The sequence below is a fragment of the Nannospalax galili genome, unplaced genomic scaffold (assembly GCF_000622305.1).
Source record: "Nannospalax galili isolate Female #2095 unplaced genomic scaffold, S.galili_v1.0 scaffold429, whole genome shotgun sequence".
In the NCBI taxonomy this organism is placed as follows: Eukaryota; Metazoa; Chordata; class Mammalia; order Rodentia; family Spalacidae; genus Nannospalax; species Nannospalax galili.
The window spans coordinates 5,940,964-5,957,117 of NW_008360330.1; the positions used below are offsets into that span (position 1 = coordinate 5,940,964).

The 16,154-nt window shown below is 40.6% G+C and overlaps 1 protein-coding gene across 2 annotated transcripts in view; it reads left to right on the forward strand.

Annotated features, from left to right (window-relative positions):
* Positions 1-16,154, forward strand: part of Soat1 (sterol O-acyltransferase 1) — a 78,100-nt gene that overhangs the window by 24,622 nt on the left and 37,324 nt on the right. For both annotated transcript variants that reach the window (XM_008826137.3, XM_029560172.1), the window contains one exon: positions 2,290-2,415. In XM_008826137.3, coding sequence (XP_008824359.2) covers positions 2,290-2,415 — 126 coding nt within the window. The remainder of the gene's footprint in view (positions 1-2,289; positions 2,416-16,154) is intronic.

The following is a 16,154-nucleotide window of genomic DNA, read 5'->3' on the forward strand; positions in this document are numbered from 1 at the left end:
GTTGTGATGTTTCCCCTTTCATCTCTGATTTTGTTGATTTGGATTTGCTCTTTCTTTTAGTTAATTGAGCTAGCGGTCTGTCAATCTTGTTTATCTTTTCAAAGAACCAGCTCTTGGATTCGTTGATTCTCTGTATTGTTTTCTTTGTTTCAATTTCATTAATTTCTGCCCTGATTTTTGTTATTTCTTCTTGCCTGCTGGGTTTGGGTTTCATTTGCTGTTGCTTTTCAAGTATGTTGAGTTGCAGCGTTAAGTCATTTATTTGTGTTCTTTCCGAGTTTTTGATGTATGCATTTAGAGCTATAAACTTCCCTCTAAGGACCTCTTTCATCGTGTCCTAGAGATTTTGTTGTGTTGTTTTGTCCTTTCCATTTAGTTCCAGGAATACTTTTATTTCTTTCTTAATTTCTCTTTTGACCCATTCATCATTCAGGAGTGTGTTGTTTAATCTCCATGTGTTCATGTGGTGATTAGGGCTTCTTTGGGTGTTAATTCTAAGCTTTATTGCATTGTGGTCTGATAGAACACATGGAATTATTTCAATCTTTTTGTATTTGCTGAGCTTTGTTTTGTGCCCTCGGTAGATGTCTGTTAAGTCCATTTGATATATGGTATTGTTTAATTCAGATGTCTCTCTGTTAACTCTCTGCCCTGTTGACCTATCTAATGGAGACAGTGGGGTATTAAAGTCCGCTACTATTAATGAGCTTGGATTAATCTGGGTCTTAAAAGTTGTGTAGTATTGTTTTTATGAAGTTGGGTGCACCAGAGTTTGGTGAATATATGTTCATGATTATAATATCTTCTTGATCCATTGTTCCTTTGATCAAAGTGAAGTGGCCCTCTTTATCTCTTCTGATTTGTTTTAGTTTAAAGTCTATTTTGTCAGATATTAGAATTGCTACACCCACTCTTTTCTTAGTATCATTTGCTTGATATAGTTTTTTCCATCCTTTCACTTTTAAGGTAGTGAGTGTCCTTGAAAGTAAGATGGGTTTCTTGCAGACAAGAGAAAGATGGGTTTTGTTTCTTAACCCATTCACCTAATCTATCTTTTGACTGGGGAGTTCAGTCTGTTAACATTTAAAGTTATGAAAGATGAGTATTGAATCCTGTCGTTTTTATTTCTGTTTACACTGATACAACTATACTTTTCCACAGTTATACCTTCATTGAATTTCTTTTTGTAACCCCTTGGGTATAGTCATTCCTTTCTTCAGCTTTGTATTGCTTCCAGAGCTCTCTGAAGGGCTGGTTTTATGGACATGAATTCCTGCAGCCTATTTATGTCATAGAAGATATTTCTTTCCCCTTCGACTATAATAGACATTTTGGCTGCGTATAGTAATCTGGGTTGTCATCTGTGGTCCTTTAAAACTGGGAGTCAAGGCGTGGAGGGTCCCACTGACCTACCCCGAGGAGAGAGGCCTGAGGGTAGGAGAGAGGCCTGTGGGTAGTGCAGGCCCAGGAAAGCAGAGGGAGGTGAGGGCAGGGCCAGGCCCAGAATCAGTGCTCCTGGGGACCTGGGAAGGAACTGAGTTGCTCTGGATGCAAAGGATTAGGAAGTAGTGGTGGTTCCCCAGGTGTCTGGGGTGCCAAGACAAGGAATAGGACAGGACCTAGTAGGAGAGATGGTGGGGAAATGGGAGGATGAGTGAAGCTGGGGGAGTCAAGTCGTGGAGGGCCCAATCGTACCCGGGAGAGAGAGGACTTCGGGTTGGAGAGAGGCCTGCAGGTAGTTTAGGCCCAGGGAAGCAGAGGGAGGTGAGGTAGTTAAAAGCTTTTAATTTTTAAATTAAGGAAAACTTTTTTTGCAATACAGTGAGTCAAACCCAGGACTTCAGATATGCTGAGCAAGCACTGTACCCTTGAGTTACATTCCCCACTTCATTTAAATATCTTTGTTTTGTTGTTGTTTTTTGAGGTAGGTTCTCCCCGTAGCCCTGACTGACCTGGAACTTTCTATGTAGATCAGGAAACTCACAGAGATCCACCTGCCTCTTCCTTCCAAGTGCTGTAATTAAAGGCGCATACCACCATGCCTGGCTTGCTGGCCTAGAACTCACTGAGATGAGTTTGCCTCTTCCTCCTGGGTATCAAAGGCATGTGCATGCCATCAAGTCCTTATTTAAAATTTTTAATTGACAGATAATTTTACACATTTATTATGTACAGTATTATTTCCATATATACTGATGAAATTAGGACGAATAGCTCATCCATGTCATGATTACTCCTTCAGTTGTGAACATTGAGAATCTATTCCTAGCTCTTGTTCTTCTTTCCCAGGCAGCTCAATGGTAGGAGAAGAGAAGATGTTTCTAAGAAAGCGGCTGTCAAAGTCTGGTGAGTGTCCTGAGCAAGATGAAGACCAGAGAAATTCCACAAAGGAGTTCCTAGAGACACACAGAAATGGTGAGGCTTTAATGTTTTTGAGATTAATCAGTGGACTAGAAAACAAATTCAGTCTTCTAGAACAGGGCTGCCATTTTTAATTAAAAATGCAGTGAACATCTATTGAGAATCTACTATGTTTTAGACACTGTTCTGTTATTCAGCCAATCTAGCCTACCAGTGGATTATTAAAGTGTCCTGTTGCCTTCTTGGGTTACAGCTGTGATCAGTACATTTGTGTTTCCATTTATGGAGCTGCAAGTTAAATGAATGGCAAAGCCCTCAAACTTATACAAAGTTGGGAGTGTAATTCAGTGAGGCCTTCAGTTTAATCTGTACCATGACAAAAAGAATTCATATACATAATTATTATAACTAAATATTACTCTCAGATATAATGAACAAAAACTGAGTACGGAGTAGGGCACATAACCTAGGTCTGAACTGATCTATAAATCTTAGGAGTGGAGAGAATTAGGGAGTTTATTAGTTTGTATAGTGCATGAAGGGTGTGATGGCACTTGGTAAGGTCAAGGCTTTTGATTAAGAATGGTAGCTTTGTAAATGCAGTTCTCACTGATGTCATTATTGCAACAAGATGCTTATTCTTTCAATGACATTTATATAGTTTCGATTTTAATAGGGATTTGAAATTTGAGCCTTGTTTGGTTAACAAATAGGGGTGGAACTTTCTGAGACAGGTTGTCTTTGGCATCCTCAGACTTCTTTTCATAAAGAGGCATTCTTTTGCTTTTTCTTTGTCAGCAGCTGGGCCTTACCAGGAATGTAAAGCAGGCTGTTCAGTTAGTATAATGAGACATATCTACGGACTCTCAATTGGCTATTTATGACATTTATATTGTGCAAGCTCTAATGTGATGTGAAAACTGAAGGCTATGGACTTGAGAAATGGCTCAGTAGTTAAAAGCACTTACAGCTCTTGTTGAGGACCTGAGTTTTGGCACCCAGAATCCATATCAGGTGGCTATATAGTGTATTTGACACCAGCATGGGTATATGAGACTCAAGATAAAATTTAAAAAATAAAATAAAATAAATGAAGGGGAAAACTTTTGTGATATTATATACATTGTTTGGTTAAGTCAAAATACACAGAAAAGGGGGCTGGAGAGATGGTCAGCGGTTAAGAGCACAGGCTGCTATAGAGGACCTGAGTTCAGTTCCCAGCACCCACATGGCAGTTAATAACCGTCAGTAATTCCAATTCCAGAGCATTTGATGACATCCTCTTTTGCCCTTGGAGGGCATTGGACAACATGGGTGCACTTACATACATGCAGGCAATGCATTCATACACGTAAAATAAAAATAATAAATAAAATATTTTAAATAGGGGGCTGGAGAGATGGGTCAGTGATTAAGAACACTGGTTGTTCTTGCAGAAGACCCGGGTTCAAATCCCAGCACCCATATGGCAGCTAACTGTCCGTAACTCCAGTCCCAGGGGATCCAACAGCTTCTTCTGACCTCCATGGGCATTGTACGACACGGGTGCATTTAACTACATGCAGGCAATACATGCATACACATAAAATAAAAATTTTAAAAAATAAAAAGACAGTAAATAAATAAATAAATAAATAAATAAATAAATAAATAAAATATTTTAAATAAAATACACAGAAAATGATAAAGTGAAAATGGTGCAGAATTTTATCACTGAGTCCTTCCAGATGTCTTTCATTCCTATGAGTACGTAACATATAAATAAGATTTTTTTTTATGTATATGAGTGTATTGCCTGCATGTATGTAAGTGCACCCATGTTGTGCAGTGCCTTGGAGGTCAGAAGAGGACGTCAATTCCCCCTGGAACTGGAGTTATGGACGGTTGCCAGTGCCATGTTGGTGCTGGGAATTGAACCCGGGTACTCTGCAAGAGCCACCAGTGCTCTTAACTGCTGAGCCATCTCTCCAGCCTCATAAACAGGAGTTTTACCCTACTTAGTAATTTGATTCTGAACAATACATCGTAGGTATCTTCCTTTGTCAAGTAGTAGGTAACTTGGCTACAAGTATTTTACGTATTTTATATTCAGGCTGTTTGTTTCTCTAAATGTTTGTCTCTGTTTCCTTCTACAATTGACTAACCCTTACCTGAAATGCATGGGACTAGAAATGTTAGAGATTTTAGAGTTTTTCAGACTTTTACATTATTTACATAAGTGTTTATAGCATCCTTTGTCTCAAAATCTGAAATCCAATATGCTTAAATCTGAAATTCATTTTTTAAAATATTTTGTTTTTATTTTATGTGTATGAGTGTATTGCCTGCATGTACGTGAGTGCACCCGTGTTGTGCAGTGCCGCAGAGGTCAGAAGAGGGCTTCGTATTCCCCTGGCGCTGGCACTAAGGACAGTTTGTAGCTGCCATGTGGGTACTGGGAATTGAACCCAGGTCCTCTGCAAGAGCAGTCAGTGCTCTTAAGCCGATGAACCATCTCTCCAGCCCTGAAATTCATTTTTTTTAAGCTTTGGATTTTTAGGTGAGTTTGGTTATGCAGGCCTTTAATCTGGACAGAGGCAGAGGCAAGGGACAGGCAGGGGCAGGGGCATTTCTGTGAGTTCTAGGCCTATGTGGCTTATTTAGTAAGATCCTGTCCCCCCTCAAAAGGGAAAAAAGAAAACAACAAAAGAAGCAACCAATGGGGGTGGGGTGGGGTGGAGTGGGGGTTTAAGGAAAGGATTGTACACACGCAGGGCTTCTCCAGAGACACACGCAAGTGCCTTAGCGGTAGCCTTATGTGTGATTTTGATGACTTCTGGTATTATGTTGTTCAAAGGGTTTCTAAGGGACATTTTTTCTTCCCTTTTTTGGTAAATGAGATAATAGGGTGGTTCCTGAGGTGTGTTGGGTAGGATTACAATCTGATGAGGTAAAAAGCCGTGGGTCCCAAGGGTTGTACAAGGGAGTCAAGAGATATTCTTACTGTAAGCAGATTTAACAGTCTTGTTTGTGAGATTCTCAGCAATCTGCAGGCTTATATTGCTCAAAGAAGTAATTTACAACTATGTCCAAAGATTAAGCAAAGTTTAAGAATTAAATAAAAATTTAACTGTTTAAAAAATGAGTGGGTTTACTTATTTCTCTAACTTTACTTTATTTATTATTTTTATTTTATGTGTATGAATGTATTGCCTGTATGTAAGTGCACCCATGGCATGCAATGCCTGTGGAGGTCAGAAGAAGGCATTGGATCCCCTGGAACTGGATTGGATCCCCTGGAGCTGGAGTTAGGGATGGTTGCTCACCACCATATGGGTCCTAGGAATCCAATCTGGGTCCTCTGTAAGAGCAATTAGTGCTCTTAACTGCTGAACTATCTCTCCAACCCCTATTTATTTCTCTTAAAGATTTGTTTTTGTTAATGGTAAGGTTTATGAGATGCACTACTCAGATTTAGGGATGAGAGAGGAGTGCTGACATAAGAGTTTACTTTAAGCCATATTTGGGTCTTTAGCATAGCTCAGCTGTTTAGTACTCTTGGTGATACCTTTTAGCAATGAATCATTGTCTTTATGTAAGGCAGGCTTTACAGTGGTTTTGTCTTTTGTCAGTTGTGTTGAATTCTTTATTCTCTGTAAGAAATACAAGCCAGACTCCAGGGGGTGAGGGACTCTCTCTTCCCCTGTCCACTTAATTATCCCTGTCTTTCTATCCTTCTGCAGTCTCACTGATTTGCATTTTTTACATGATTTGTGATGTTGAAATTCTTTCTGTATTCTTGTTGGCTATTTGTTTATTGTCTTTGGAGAATTATTAAAAAAAATTTTTAGCCTGTGTATGTGTGTTTGTGTATGTATGTGCATTATGTGTGTGTGTGTGGGCACATGTGTGGTAGTCGGGATAACTTTGTTGGTTGGTTCTCTCCTATCTTTTTGTAGGTTTGGAGGATCAAACTCATGTTTCAAGGCTTACTCTGCAAGCATCTTTACCCATCTTGCTGGTTGCCTTTGCCCAGTTTTAAATTGAGCCATGTTACTGAATTCAGGTTCTCCCCATTCCATGTATATTCTATGGATTCTGTTTGCTGATTGTGTCCTTTATACAGAAGGTTTTGTGTGTGTGTGTGTGTGTGTGTGTGTGTGTGTGTGTGTGTGTGTGTATTACCATGAATTGAACTGAGGGTCTCATACTGAGCTATATCTCTAGTCCTTTAGTTCTTTTTGAATTTTTATTTTGAATCAGTCTCAGTACGTTGCATAGACTGGCCTTGAACTTACTCTGCAGCCCAGGCAGGACTTGAATTAAGGATCTTCCTGTGTCAGCCTTCCGCCAGGCTTACACAGAAGTTTTTAAGCTATTCGCCTTTTTTTTTTCTTTTATTGCCTGTGAATTTGGTATTGAAGTCAAGAAATTATGATTCAATGTTAAGTAGCTTTCTCTCTGTGTTTTCTTGTGGGAGTTTTATAGATTGGAATCTGACCTTTAGAGTTAGTTTTTGTACAGGGTATAAGATAGGAGTTTAATATCATGGTTTTGAATGTGGATATCCATATCAATTTAATGCCATTTGTGATACACTGAAAAGTGACCCCTCCCCCAAAGAGACCCATGTCCTAACACCCAGAATCTAGGAGTGCTTCTCTATATGAGGGAATGAGGAGGAATACTGAAGCTATAATTAAATTGGATTTTGAGTTCGCAAAACACCTTAGTCTAGGTAATTTATAAACTATAAATTTATTTCCCATGGTTCTAAAAAAGATGAGTGTGCTTTCCACATGTGATTAGGTTCTTTTTGCTTCCTCTGCTGGCCCCTTCATGCTGCCTCAAAGGGCTAGCTAGCTCTTTGGAATTTATTTATTTATATTTTTTTCTGTGACAGGATTTCCCTGTAGCCCAGTTTCCCTGTAGCTGGCCTGGAACTTGCTTTGTAGAACAGGCTAGACTTGGTCTCACAGAGATCTGCCTGCCTCTGCCTCCTGAGTGCTGGGACTAAAGGGCCCCCTGCCCAGTTGGATTTTTTTTTTTTTTTTTTGGTCTTTTTCATGTAGCCCCAGCTGGCCTGGGACTCACTATGTGGACCAAGCTGGCCTTGAATGGAATTTTTATTTTTAATAAAAATGCTCAGTAATCATTCATAACCTAAATAACTCCTAAGAATTTTGAGATTTATAATATCACATTGGGGATTAGAGTCCAAGATTTGTTTTTGGAGTCATAAACATTGAGACCAAATCAGTCTACTTCTGCCTCTGAATTCATGTTCTTCTCACATGCATTCAGTTCATTGATACATTCAATTCAATTCAGTACATTCCAGACCTGAAAGTCCTAATTAGTTTAAGCATCAGCTTTAAAGTCCAAGTCCAGGGGCTGGAGAGATGGATCAGCATTTAAGAACACTGGTTGTTCTTGCAGAAGACCTGGGTTCGAATCCCAGCACCCACATGGCAGCTAACAACTGTCCGTAAACTCCAGTCCCAGGGGATCCGACATCCTCTTCTGACCTCCAGGCATTGCATGACACGGGTGCACTTACCTACATTCAGGCAATACACGAATACACATAAAATAAAAATAATAAATAAAATATTAAAAAAAATAAAGTCCAAGTCCAAAGTCTCATGTAAATATGCCTAAAATGAAGTGTGGGTGAAACTCAAGATTCATTCTGGGACAAATTCCTCTCTAGCTGAGAGTCAGCCTGTGAACTTAAGTCATGTGCCTCTGAAATGCAGTGGTGGAACTGGGCATAGTGGGGTACACTTGTAATCTCAGCATTTGGGAGATGTAGGCTGGAGGGTCAGGAGGTCAAGACCAGCTTTGACTACTTACTGAGGTTGAGGCTAGCCTGGGCCGAATAGAACCCTGTCGGAAAAAAAAAAAAGTAAAAAACCAAAACCAAACAACCCCCCCACCCCCAAATGTAACTTTCAGACACAGGATAGACAGGAAGGAAGGGGTAATTTGTTCTAAGTCTAAAACCCAACAAAGAAAACAGCATTAAATTAAAATTTTGAAGGCGATCTTTGATTTGTATTCTCCATTCTGGACACATGGGGTTGGGGATTGGGCTTCAAAGCTTTGTGTGGTCTCACACACCCATGACTTTGCTCCCACTTGACAGCCTTTGCAAATTGGAGTCCCTTCCCCAGGCTGGAGTTCCATGAAGGCTTATTTGATAATCTCTCAAGTATCTTTGGAGTCATTCCTCCATTGTATTGATAAGGAGCTCTTGGCTTCTGCCACTCAATACTGATGTCCTTATCAGAGTGTCACTAAGCTACCTCTTTTTTGCTCTCTCCAAAACTACTTTTCTTCTTAACACATGTTCAGGCTAAGACTTCTTTCTATCCCTCCCAACCTCCTCCTTTCCCTCCATCCCTCAAAAAAAGGGGCAAGTTTATTTAGTACACCACATAGTACAGTAGGGTGCTGAGGCTGGTGGCTCACTCCTGTAGTCCCAGCACTTGAGAGGCAGGGGGATTAGGAAATGTTCAAAGTCATTCCTGGCTGCAGAGCAACTTCCAAGTCAGCCTGGGCTACAGAAAACACTGTATTCTCCCACCACCACCACCACCAACCAAAAACACCACCCCCACTTAGCGTGCAGTGGATGTGGCAGTTAACAGGAAAACTGCTTGCTTAAGCTAATGATATTCTAAATCTCCCAATGGATTTTAATTTTTTTTAAATTTAAGTATTTTTATTTTGTGTATATGAGTGCTTTGCCTGAATGTCAGTGTACCATGTGCCTGCAGTGCCCACAGAGGCCAGAAGAGGGCATCAGATCCTCTGGAACTGGAGTTATGGACTGCTTGTTAGTCAATATGGGGTTACTAGAAACTGAACCTGGGTCTTTTGCCAGAGCAGCCAACGCTCTTAACTGCTGAGCCATCTCTCCAGGCCCTCAGAAGGAGAATTTTGTTTGTTTTTTTTTCGGACAGGGTCTCCCTGTTACCCCAGCTAGCCTGGAACTTGCTATATAGATTAGGCTGACCTCAATCTCAGAGATTCACTGGCCTCACACTCATGATCTTCCTGTCTCATTCTCCCAGGTGCTGGGATTATACACATGTGCCACTGTGCTCAGCTTCCCGTTACTTTTAAAACTGACACATGATTGCCCTCAAGTAATTCTAAATTGGGCATGGTAATGCACTCCTGTAATCTCAGTAGTTTGGAGGTGGAGGCAGGAGGATCAGGAGTTAAAGGCTAGTCTCAGCTACATAGTGAGTTTGAGGCCACTGGTGGTACCTGAGACCCTGTCTCAGAAAACACAAACATACACAGAAAAACCCCCATTCCCTCAAATTCGAAACCTAACCATCCTGTGGTTGCAGATGTCTTCCAAATGACTATATCTCTTCATGACAAACATGAGAAAGCTAGGTAGTTTAAGAAATGGTCAGAGGGAGTACTTTAGAAAATAATCAGAATTTTAAAATCAGTTTGGACTTCGGTAGGCAACAAAAGCTTGCTAGTGAGTGCCTACGCACTAGCTAATTCTGTACTTGCTACAGACAGACAAAGAAAATGATTGTTAAAAGAACTGAAACCTGAAAAATGGTTATTAGTCTCTGTGTGGAACTCCTTAGTCATCTTTAGGAGCATAGTCACTCTAAGTTCCTGCTTTAAGTTTCTTTTCTTTTTTTTTTTTTTCTTTTTTTTTTAATGCTGGGGAGTCAGAAGGCACAGCTTTCTTCAGGCTCACCATGTGACAGTGTGCAAGATGTTAACTTTGAATCAGCTTCTTCAAGATGGTTCGGTCCATCTTGCTTTTCTCATTGGGTTATAAAGATTAAATTACTATGCTGGGCATGGTGGTGCATGTCTTTAATCCCAGAACTCCAGAAGCAGAGGCCAGCCTGGCCTACATAGCAAGTTCCAGGCTCGGTTGGGGCCCTGCCACCTTAGAGATAGATATACTTTATGTGTGTGTTCAAATTTATAGTCAATTTAAAGATAAGGATTTAGCAATTTGGAGGCCACAATGACCCCAGAGACAGAAGAGCTGGAGAAATGGGTTGACAGCACATGGCTAGTAAGAAAGTAAAAACAGGAAGTGTCATCCACTTTGGCAGGATATGTTATATTGAAAGGAAAAATGTACATGTTTGGGTCATGAGGGTTGAATGGATCATTGGGAAGAGCTGTGGTTAAAGTAGCATATCTCAAAGTCAGCTGTTTTGGAATTTGCCATTAAGTCTACACCAAATAATTTAAAAACACATTTATTTTTATTATGTGTATAAGTGTTTTCCTTGCATGTGTGTAAGTGCACTCATTCATGCAATGCCTGTGGAGGTCAGAAGAGGTTGTCAGAGCCCCTGGAACCAGAGTTACTGATGGTTGTTAGATGCCATGTGGGTGCATGGAACTGAACCTGGGTTCTCTGGAAGAGCAGCTGAGCCAGTAACTTTTTAAAAATAAAAAATTTTTGGTCTTTTTGAGACAGGGTCTCCCTGTAGCCCCATCTGGCCTGGAACTTGCCATGTAGACCAGGCTGGGTTTGAACTCAGAGAGATCCACCTGCCTCTGCATCCCAAGTGCTAGATTAAAGGTGTGCGCCACCATGCCTAGTTCTAAAAATCAATTTTTAATCAGCATATAAAGAAAATTGGTTTGGCTTTCCTCTTGTTTATTTACTTATTATTTTGTGTGTGATGTATGTATGGTCACACATGTGCCATGGTGTGTGTGAAGGTCAGAGGACAATTTGTGGGAGTTGGTTCTCTCCTTCCACTGTGAGTTCCAGGGACTCCTGCAGGTGGTTGAGCTTGCACAGCAGGCCTCCAAGCTGTCTTGCCAGTCTTGTTCTTTTGAGACAAGGTCTTACTCTGTAGCCCAGGCTGGCTTTGAACTCTAGGTGATCTCTGTCGGTGCCTTTTTGTTCTTATTCACTCCCCTCATTCTTTCGTATTTTCTCTCCCCCTCTTTCTGGTTCCCTTCCTCTTCCCAGATCCCCTTTCATGATGTATTTTCCAGTGTCCCTCTTCCTCTCCCTTTAGATATCTTTCTCCTGCCTCATAGTCCCTTCTGCTGCTTTTATGCCCTACACACACACACACACACACACACACACACACACACGTACATTTATATTTCGCATGAGAGAGAAAACAAGTGGTGCATGTCTTTCTGAGTCTGAACCTACTTCACTGAACGTTATGAGCTCTAGTTCCCACCCATTTCCTGCAGGTATCATACCCTCACTTTTCTTCAGAGCTGATTAAAGTTCTTCAGAGCTGATTAAAGTTCCACTGTGTATCTGCACCACATTTTTGTTCTGCAGTGATCTGCTGACAGACATCTAGGCTGGTTCTGTATCTTGGCTATTGTGAATAAATAGTGCGGCAGTAAGTACAGATGTGATCTGCTGACTTTAGGTATATAACCATATAAATCAATAATGAGATAATTGGTGTTGGGCAAGTGTGCAAAGTCCACAGGAGTTGTCTTTTGTTGTTTACCTTCTTTGTATATCAGGCACCTCTGCTGGCCACACTTCACTTTACAGACTGAAGGTCGTGCAGGTTCTCCCAAGTTCCCAAGACCTCCCCATTTGTCTCTCCTTGAGTGGGTAATGTTGCAGTTGGGCATTACCTCCTCAGTACATTGGGAGTAGGGGAAGCAAGCACAACAGTGAGAGCTATACCACTAGACCTGTCTTTGTCCTTTCAAAATGCATTAAGCATTAATCACCCTTCTGGAGGAAGATGTTAAGTAGCTTGCTTTAGCTTAGAGTTCTCAGGTTCTACAGCAGCGAACCTCACAGCAGACAGCTGGCTCCAGAGGTTGATCTGCTCACTCACCTCAGGCTCAGGGCTGTCAAACCCCACATTGATAAGTCAGCTGTAATTCTGATGGGCTTTCCTTTGTATGTGACCCGTTTTTCTTTTGCTGCTTTCAGTGTTCTCTCTTTGTTCTGTACATTTAGTGTTTTTACTATGATGTGTTGTGGGAAGTTTCTTTTCTGATCCTGTCTATTTGGTGTTCTATGTGCTTCCTGTATTTCTATGGGCATGTCTTTCTTTAATTTGGGGAAATTTTCTTCTATAGTTTTGTACAATCCTGTCTGGTCAGTATCATTAACTTGAAATTCTCCTTCCTCTATGAGTATGATATGTAGATTTGGTCTTTTCATGGTGTCCCGCATCTCTTGCATATTCCATTCCTGTGTTTTAAAAAATTTTCTATAATCTTTGCTTGAGTGGTCCAATTCAGTGTTAATACTCCAGTGTTAATACTTTTATTTTCCATTTCATTCATTTTAGAGGCTTTCCCCTGTTGTTTCTAATAGGCTTACTGAGTGTTTCACTTCCTTCTTCATTTCAGCGTGAGTATTCTTCAATATTTCTAACTCTTTTCTAAGTTCATTCAGTTTTCATTCAGAAGTTTATCCCTATCTTCTTTTAGTTCTTTGATTTGTTTGTTCATTTGTTCTTTAAATTCATAGAATTCCTTGATCATGTTTGTGATTGTTCTTTTAAATTCAATGTCCTGGGTTATCTCTAGGGGGTTCTCCCCATAGAGAATCTTCTACATGACTGGTGGAGTTTGGTGGCGACATAGTGTTTTGGTTTTCCATTTTATTCTTTTGTTGTGATTTTGGCATGTGAATTTCTTTTGTTGTTTGTGATTCTGATATGAGATTTAAGTTGGAGTATGCTTCTCTTTGTCTTATTGGTATTCCTCGAGCCTTTCTTTATTGGTTATGTAAAGCTGGTTGGTACAGGTTTCAGGTTCTCTCAGGTTTTATTTTGGAGGTAACTGATGGCTTCAGATCAGCTGTTCAGGAGCACCCACAGAAGCCCAAGTCAGGTTCCAGTCAGGTACACTCAGGCTTCCTCCTAAGGTTTGGACCCCTATTAGCAGGAACTCAGAGGAAAATTTTGGACATTGCCTAAGTGGGGGGGTGTGATTTGGGGGCTCTCAGTTGGTCTGCTGTGTTCTCAGCCCCTATGCAGGAGGGAGGCTGGAACCAGCATTCTCTGGTAGCTTGCTGAGATCTCAGCTGCTACACTGATAGAGGTGGGAACAGGCCCTCTCAGGCAGTCTGCTAAGATCTCAGCCTTAGCCTCCAAGGCCAGGTCTGCCTGGGGGACTTGGGAGGGGCCTCATGAAAACCCAGGTAGGGGGATGGGTAAGGTGCAGTTAGGGGATGCTCACCTCCTTGTGGAGGCAGGATCCTGATGCTCTCAGGCAGTCTTCTACATTCTCAGCCCTATGCCAGAGGGAGGCCAGAACCAGCAGTCTCTGGTGGTCTGCTGAGATCACAGCCACTACACCAATTCAGAATAGGTTTAAAAAAAATATTTTATTATATTTATTTTATGAGTATGAGTGTTTTGCCTACATGTATGTAAGTGCACCCATGTCATGCATTGCCTGAGGAGGTTAGAAGACAGTGTTGAATCCCCTGAAACTAGAATTAGAACTGTTGTTATGGGAACCAAACCCAGGTCTTTTGCAAAAGCAGTCTGTGCTCTTAACCGCTGTGCCATCTCTCTAGCCCCACTAAAATGGGTTTTACTAAACAAGTACTTTAGCCAGCTAAGCCTGGTCAAGGAACAATATTTAGACATTTCTGTTACATGAAGTAGGTTTACAGATATTAGTTAACATTTATTCATGAAAATAAATGTTGCAGACTCAACTTTTTTACAAGTCAGAGTTAGGAACGAAAATCTTGTATATTTCCTTAGGGATTTATTGTGTTTTTTAACTTTCAGTTAGAAACTCATTGACCTTAATGTTATCAGTGGTTTTGGAACTGGGAAGATATTACAGAAATTGGATGGCTCTCAATCTTGGCTTACTAATCTAATTTTTATTTATTTTAGTGGTTTTGTTTGTTTGTTTTCTGAGAGAAGTCTTGCTGTGTAACCCATGCTGACCTTGATCTCTCAATCCTCCTGTCTCTGTGATGCTAGAACTTAGAAGTATCTACACTAGCCTTTTCATTTTAAAAGTTGGGATAATGCTATTGTTTGGATACTTTGTCCACTTTGACATTCTTGTGTGCTTTTATTTCCACTGGTTAGTATTAAAAAGTGGAAACTTCGTCGGGCGTGGTGGCGCACGCCTTTAATCCCAGCACTTGGGCAGCAGAAGCAGGCGGATCTCTGTGAGTTCAAGGCCAGCCTGGTTGCCTGGTCTACATAACGAGTTCCAGGACAGCTGGGGCTACAGGGAGACCCTGTCTCAAAAAGACCAAAAAAAAAAAAAAAAAAAAAAAAATTGGAAACTTTTTCTATGGTATTTAGAAGGTGGGACCTTTGAGAGTGGACTGGGATTAAATAAGGTCTTAAGATGGAGCCCTGTATTTGAATACTGTTCATCTCTTGCAGTGTCATGCCCAAATAAATCTCTCCTATTTAAGAATTATCTAGTTTGTGGTATTGTATCGTTAACAACAGATAATAGACTAAGATAGGTAGCAAGAATGTATACATTCTTTTTAGTAGAGAAGGGTAGGCGGCAGAGAGTAATTCTAGCCTAGTGGAGCCTATGCTAGCCTAAACATCTCCACTGTTGGTGTCACAGGTGTGAGCTACCACTCTGGCTCAGATATTTTTTTTTCCTTTCTTTCTTTTTTGTTTTGTTTTATTGTTGTTTTTGTTTTTCAGACAGGGTCTCATAGCTCAGGCTATATAAAGTCATTATATAGCCAAAAATGATCTTGAATTCCAGATCTGGGATTTACAGGCCCGTGCCACTATGTCTCTTTGTTTGTTTGAGACAGGGTCTCATACTGTGGCCCAGGCTGTCAATTCTCCTGCCTCAGTCTACCATGTAGCTGGAATTATAGGTATATGGGACTGGCATGGCCTGAAGGTAATCCTATATAATATATATTTAGTGCACTTGTGTTTTGGCTACAACCCTTCACATGGGATCTGGTATAGAGTTTTCCCCTCATGGTGTCATGTCACACTCTAAAAGTTCCAGATTTTAGAGCATTTTTAATTTCAGATTTTCAGATTTGGGATACTCAGCCTACATATCTTTTTAAAAGAAATGGCTGTTGGAATTTTTAACCGATGTATTAATAGATTTTCTTTAAAAAAGTCTTTGGAAAGTATTTATTTTATTTTATATTATGTGTGTCTGCATGTATGTGTGTGCACAACATGCATGCCTGGTGCCCTTAGAGGCCAGAAGAGGGCATCAGATCCCCTGGAACTGTTGTTACAAATAGTTGTGAACCACCATGTGGATGCTGGAACCAAACTTAAGTCCTCTCCAAGAGCAGCAAGGGCTCTTAAACTTGGAGCCCTCTTTCAGCCCTCTTTTAAATATTTTTATTATTCATTTTTAAGATTTCATATGGTGCTCGGTGTAGTGGTACACATTTTTAATCCCAGCCCTTGGGAGGCAGAGGCAGGCTGAACTCTGTGAGTTCCAGCTCAGCTTGGTCTATATAGCAAGTTCCAGGCCAGCTGGGGCTTCTGGGAGACTCTGTCTCAAAACAACAGCAACAGCAACAACAAACAAACAAAAAAAAGCAAACAAAAACCAAAAAAGGATTTTATATACTCTAGATTCAAGCCTCTGGTCAGATCTGCAAGTAGTTTTTTGTATTCTGTTTTTGCTTGTTTGTTTTGTTTTGTTTGTTGGGAGTGGGTCACACTGTAGCCCAGGCTGGGATCACAATCTGATCCCTGCCCCCTTCCTTGATATGGTCCTGGAGCACTAAAGTGGTTTTTAAATTTTATTGGAATCCAGTTTATTTCTTTTTTTTTTTTTCCTTCCCTGTTGTTGCATATGCTTTTGTATCTTTTTTTTTT